We start from the raw sequence: 6,000 nt of genomic DNA on the forward strand, positions 1-6,000 counted from the left end.
CTCCAGCACCTGCCTGGAAGGAGCAGTTCACATTGAAGTTCATCGCCATGTTCACCTTCACAAATACTGGCAGTGGCAATTTTAGGTTGCAGCAGGTGGCAAGTTCCTGTGCAGCCATCCTTGCACACTGTTTTCCCTGGGTTCATGTAGGAGAGTTCTCCCAAGAGCCTCTCCCATTTGCAGCAGTCTGTCCTGCTCTCTGTTTCCGCAGTTAGTTCTGTTAAGTCATACAGTATTCCCTGGGAAATGCCTAGTATTGCACCCATGTTCAGGAGGAACTAGTTTCTGTAGAAGCCTTGAACTCAGCAATAGTCCTTCAGCACATTTCGCACCACTCTATGTAAACTCTTGCAACTTTGAGCAGTTAAAGAAAGCACTAAACACTTATCAAAATTATTGCAACAGTCAGAAGAAATCAACCAGAAACTAATCTGTACATTGTTGATCTTTTTAAATGGTGCTGGTGTGGTCAGTAAGGTGAATGGCAAGGGGAGTCTTCCTGTTATTGAATATGTTTTCATATGTGCAAGGTGAAAAAGCCTGTTGGTTAGAATATTAAGCTCCAAAATGGCCTCACTTATGTTAAATCAGCATTGCATGCTGATTGATGTCATGATCTGCCTACTTTCAGATGTTTACTGCAAGTGCATTCACATCTGCTCCAATGTGGTGTCCAGAGTGATTTGTCCACAAGTGGAATGTGCACCACCGGTGTCATTTTGGAACTTAAGGTATTCGTAGCACCAACCACCCCACTTCCTCACCACACTTTTCCATGAAGGACATCACAACAAAGCAGTGGGAACAAAAGTCTGAAATCACTTTTGCTCTTAGTTTTCACTCTTGTTTCACTTTTTCCTGCTCTTCAGTTTATTCCATTAATTTATTTGTCTCCTTTTGAGTTTTGTAGGCAGGAACAGTTAGGAGCAACCTATTCACTTATGGTTGGTGAGGGGGTGTATAGCTCAAGAGTTGGATGAGTAGGGAGAAGTAGCATGGGGCAAAGCATCTGAAGCCAGATAGGCAGGAAGAGGCAAAGAATTGGGACTCCATCAGGTTGTAGTGAGAAGCAGCTGCAATATGGAAACTTTATCTGGCAGTAATATAAAAGCAACTGTTTGAAGATGGGTGTTCATGAAATGCAACAGATGTGGACTGCAGGCAGCCAGTCAGTAAAAACTATTGTATTACTTGCCATACTTGTATTTAATTTAAAACTTACCTTGTAGTGACAAAGTCACTCCCACTTGGTATTGTGAATCATTAAAAATATAGCCATGATTCCTATCCAATCTTTGGAGAGGAAGTGGAAGAAAAGAATTGAAAGAAAAGTATTGCCCACTAAATGGTGAATTCTGAAAATTTCTACTTTGCATTATCCCTTAAGTTAACCATTCTCAAGTCTCAATTTGAATATGCTGTATTGGTCATGACTTGCTGTCATCTATAGTTCATGAATATTGGTAGTTCCAGATATTTTAAGTCTGCTTTGGTTCTATCTGTATCTGAACATAATTACATTAAAACATTATCTTCCTTTAGCTGTTGAGCAAGTCGGAATAAAGAAATGTAAACTTCACACCCTGTATCATTGCACTGTTTTTTTTTCCTTTGGCACAGATTGGATATACGCAAAAAGATGTATCATGATTTCTACTTGCCGACAGATGAAATGTATTTTAGACATGTGAACAGAGCTTCAATATTTCAAAATGTGATTTTCATCCATTGGCAAGTAGGAGTAATGACTATTTTAAAACTATACTGCCTTAGATAATTTGAACTAATTGTACATTCAAATGTAAGAATTTGCAACATTCTTTAGGGGTGAAAATCAATATTTGAGAATCTGTACATTAATATATGTGCATAAAATGTAATGTTTTTGAATTTAGGTCCGGGCCTTTCGAAATCAGTGCTGATCTTGAAGATTCAATGGAGTTGGTAGACCCTAATATTGCTGCTCAGACGGATGAGAGTGGCGATGAATATGTAACTGATGAAGAGACTGATTTGGGAACAGATTGGGAGACGGTACCCAGTCCTAAATTTTATGATATCCCTTCTCAGCCAGTGGAAGTACTGCAAAGCCAAGCCATGCAAGCATCTCAGCCAATCAGCAATAGCAACAGCACGGGTGGTATGATCTCTTCTGCAGCAGCTTCTGTTACATCATGGTGGAAACAGTACTATGGACACCGCTGATGATTTGCTGAACTAGAACACAAACATGTGAAAACAACACTTGAATAGTGCCTATAAAACACAATAACAAAACTAGACAATTGTGTTTATATGCATCAGAAGCATAAAGCCACTGAAAGCTGCAACTGGCCAAATTCAGTATAATGGAACTATCTTCTCTGAGTAAATTAGTGTGTGATTGAAATTGAGACTGGCATTGCTTGGAGCACTTTTTGGTCAAGTATTACTCATTTTTATAGAAAAGTAGTAAATTTTGTTTTTAGACAAATCAATTTTATTACTGACATTGTGATCCATAAGTCAGACCTTCTCTGATAGACTGCATTGGTGGAAGGAGGGTGTTGAGGAGGTTTACTGGGCAGTGTGTAACTTCATAAATCAACTTGAAAGTCACTTTGTTCAAGGGGAATCCAGATTAGAATGTAGTTTTATCAAATTAGATACAATCAAATTACCTCTTGGACTGTTTTCATTGGCACTTGACGACCCCCCCCCCCCCCCGCCAAAGTTAACTTACCCCGATATGCTTCCTATAATTACCATCACAACAGACACCTGCAAGGTTGTATCTGAGGCAACAGGTCAGTGATAAAATTTACCTTTTATAAATAAAACTATGAAGAAGCATGTGCCATTGCCATTATTTTCTTGTATGAAAGGGAATTAGAATCAAACAGAAGGGCATTTGCCCATTAGGCTCTTCAATTAATTTTCATTATCTGCTCTTCTATATCCCATCAATTTTTTCCTTTCCAAATATTTGAACATTTATTGAATTGCTTCCACTCAGTGCAGATCATAAGGGGAAAAAATATGCTGTTATGTGAAAGATTCTCCTTATTTAACGTATCAAACCTTTCAAGATTTTGACCATCTGCCAAATCTCACTTTACCCTATTTCCTTAAAGGAGAACAATCCCAATTTCTATAGTTTCTCCACATAACTAAAGTCTTTCATCCCTAGTTCCATGCTATTAAATCTCTGCACCCTCTTTGTGCCATTGCATTTCTAAAGTGCAGTGTTCAAAAATGGTTTAGTATCCCAGCTGGGAGCTAAGCATGTCTTAAAATTTAAACAGAACGTCCTTGCTTTTGTAACCAATTCTTCTATTTATATAAAGCCAAGGATCATATCTGCTTCTTAACAACTGTCTCAGCTTGTGATGCCCCCTTGAAAAAGACTTGTGTACATACACCACGGTCTCTGTTCCTGTAGCCCTTTAAAATTGTGCCATCTTGTTGGTATTGCCTCTCCTCCTTCTTCCTACCAAAATTAATCGTTTAGCACTTGTGTTAGTATGCTTCTCATTTTCACTGCATTTGCATTTTGTGTTATTTGTAAACTTTGAAATTCTACCCTCTCAACCTAAGTCAGGATTCAGTAGTTACAACACTGAACTCTGGCCAAAGTTTGTATAAATAGATTTTATTCTTTCCTCTGATCTGAGAGCACACATTAACCATACTGAAACTTCTTCCTCAGCTAATTTTGTATCTAATAAATTCCATGGGCTTTAATTTTGACAATCTTTTGAGGCACTGTATCAAATGTATTTTGGAAGTCCATATGTACATCAGCTGTACCATGCTAATCCACCCTCTGTCACCTCAACTAACTCAAATTTGGCAAATAGGATTTGTCAGCAACAAATTACTGCTGACTTTCATTTATTCACCCATTTATTTCCAAGTGCCAATTAATTGTGTCCCAGATTAATGTTCAAAGTATCTCCAAACTTATATCCATCTCTAAGCTTATTGACCTGTAATCACTTGGTTTTCTTTGAACAGCAGTATAATATTTGCTTTCCTCTCCAATAACACTGCTTCCAAATTTGAGGATTGAAAAATTGTGGCCAAAGCCTTGGCAATTTTCCATCCTTAGTTTTCTAGGAAACCCAAGATGAATCTAATTGTGACCAGGTGATTCTTCAATTAGAGTAATGCCAGCTTAAGTATCTATTTTTGTGCATATTTTTAAAATTTCTCGACCTACTCCTTTACTGACATTGGCAACATCTATTTCTTTAATGAAGACATGAAAAGTGATCATTTGTTGCCATGGGCATGCTCTCTGATCTCCACAAGATAATCTCATATTTGAACCCTAGTTGACCCCACCCTTGGACTATTTTTATCCATGTTTATAAACCAGTTTTAGATGCCCTTTTATATTACCTACGAATCTATTTTTTTGTATACTATTTTTGTCATTTCCTTTTTCAGTTCACTCCTATACTAGTATTCTTTACTTAGTTATGAACCTGACATCAAAAGCTTCTTCATCTGTTTAATTTTAATCTTTTTATCTTGTCATCCAGGAAACTGTACCTTTGAAGTGCCCTTCTACTTCCCCTTGTGGAAGTGTGCCTAGATGTACCCAATCCATCTCCTCTTTGAAGGGTTCCCATTGCTGAATTACTGTTTTAGATGCCAATCTTTGATTCTAATCCACCTGGGTAACTTTTAAATTCACTTAAACTAGCCCTCCTCTTGTTGAAAGAATCATACTTCGCATAAAAATTACTACACCTCCAGTTTCCTTCTCTTTTCAATAATCAAACCCAATGTAAAATTGTACATATTTTCCATCAAAACTGAATGTGAAACATTTTAAAGAATAGTCCTAGTCTGATGAAGAAGGGTTATATTTTACCATCATCAGTTTTACTGCGTCAATATAGTTAGACTGCTGTGGGCAATGAAACATGTTGAGTAACAAGGCAATGGAATAGCAATTATTTGTTTCTTTTAAACATTTGCTAGTTAAGTTGAAACAATTGCATGGGCTGATCAACATTTAACTTCGCTACCTTTTGATCAGATGGCATGAAGATAAAGGTTCAGAGTTTTGATTGACTTAAATTTCAAATAATTAATTTCACTTTACAATTTTTACAAGGCTCTTTATAAAATCACTTGTAATGTTAAATAATGACAAAACCATTTAAAGTTATTAAGTTAGCAGTGTTCACTAAAATTACATAGTTATGGCAGGTTAAAAGGGACTGACTAGTCTATTCTTGAATTACATATTTTAGATTTTTGGCATAGTTGACAGAATATTATAAACCAATTGTTCTTAATGTTCACATTTTCATTTTTAGTTAAATGGTTTGATAGGAAGTTTTTTTATTCATTGGCTAGGCTAGTATTTCTTGCCCATTTCTAATTGCCCTCGAGATGTTTTACATCAAAATTGTAAATCCTGAATCTAAGATTAGCATAACTGTTAAGTGTTCAATCAGATACAGATTACTTATTCACAAGATCTAAAGAGTGGTCAGTAAGAAAAGAGAATGGAGTATTGATCCAACTTGCCAAAGCAATAAAAAGATCGGTCCTTTAGAATTGATCTTGCATTTAAAAAATTTAATTTTAATTTTGTGATTTGAATTTTTTTTTGTCTCAGGGAATTAAGGGATATGGGGAGTGGGCAAGAAGGTAGAGTTGAAGGCTACAATCATATTGAATGGTGGAGTAGGCACGTTGGGCCAAATGGTCAACTCCTGCTTTTATTTCTCATGTTCATTTCACCTTTCGCTAATAGCAATGGTTGCTAAAAGAAAGATCCTTTTATATTTATAATTTAATATGCTATATAAAAATAAATTGATAATTTATAATTTTAAAAATGCCAAATCGTTTGTTAAACATCAAGATGAGAATTTACTTACCTTAATTCTTGGAGCAAGAATGATCCTCGACAATCTTACAAGTTCATGCTGAATGAGAGTTATTTTCCCTTCATCTACTTCAGCTTGATGGAAACTCTGTCCCAGAGCAACAAAGAAA

At 36.2% G+C, this 6,000-nt stretch overlaps 1 protein-coding gene across 1 annotated transcript in view; it reads left to right on the top strand.

Moving 5' to 3' along the window:
- The window catches only part of atg14 (autophagy related 14), a 44,039-nt gene extending 38,458 nt beyond the window's left edge, over positions 1-5,581 (top strand). Inside the window, exon 10 of the mRNA XM_078233882.1 lies at positions 1,896-5,581. Coding sequence (XP_078090008.1) covers positions 1,896-2,205 — 310 coding nt within the window. The 3' untranslated portion in view covers positions 2,206-5,581. The remainder of the gene's footprint in view (positions 1-1,895) is intronic.
- The last annotated feature ends 419 nt before the right edge of the window (positions 5,582-6,000 follow it).

This window comes from Mustelus asterias, chromosome 18 (genome assembly GCF_964213995.1).
Source record: "Mustelus asterias chromosome 18, sMusAst1.hap1.1, whole genome shotgun sequence".
In the NCBI taxonomy this organism is placed as follows: domain Eukaryota; kingdom Metazoa; phylum Chordata; class Chondrichthyes; order Carcharhiniformes; family Triakidae; genus Mustelus; species Mustelus asterias.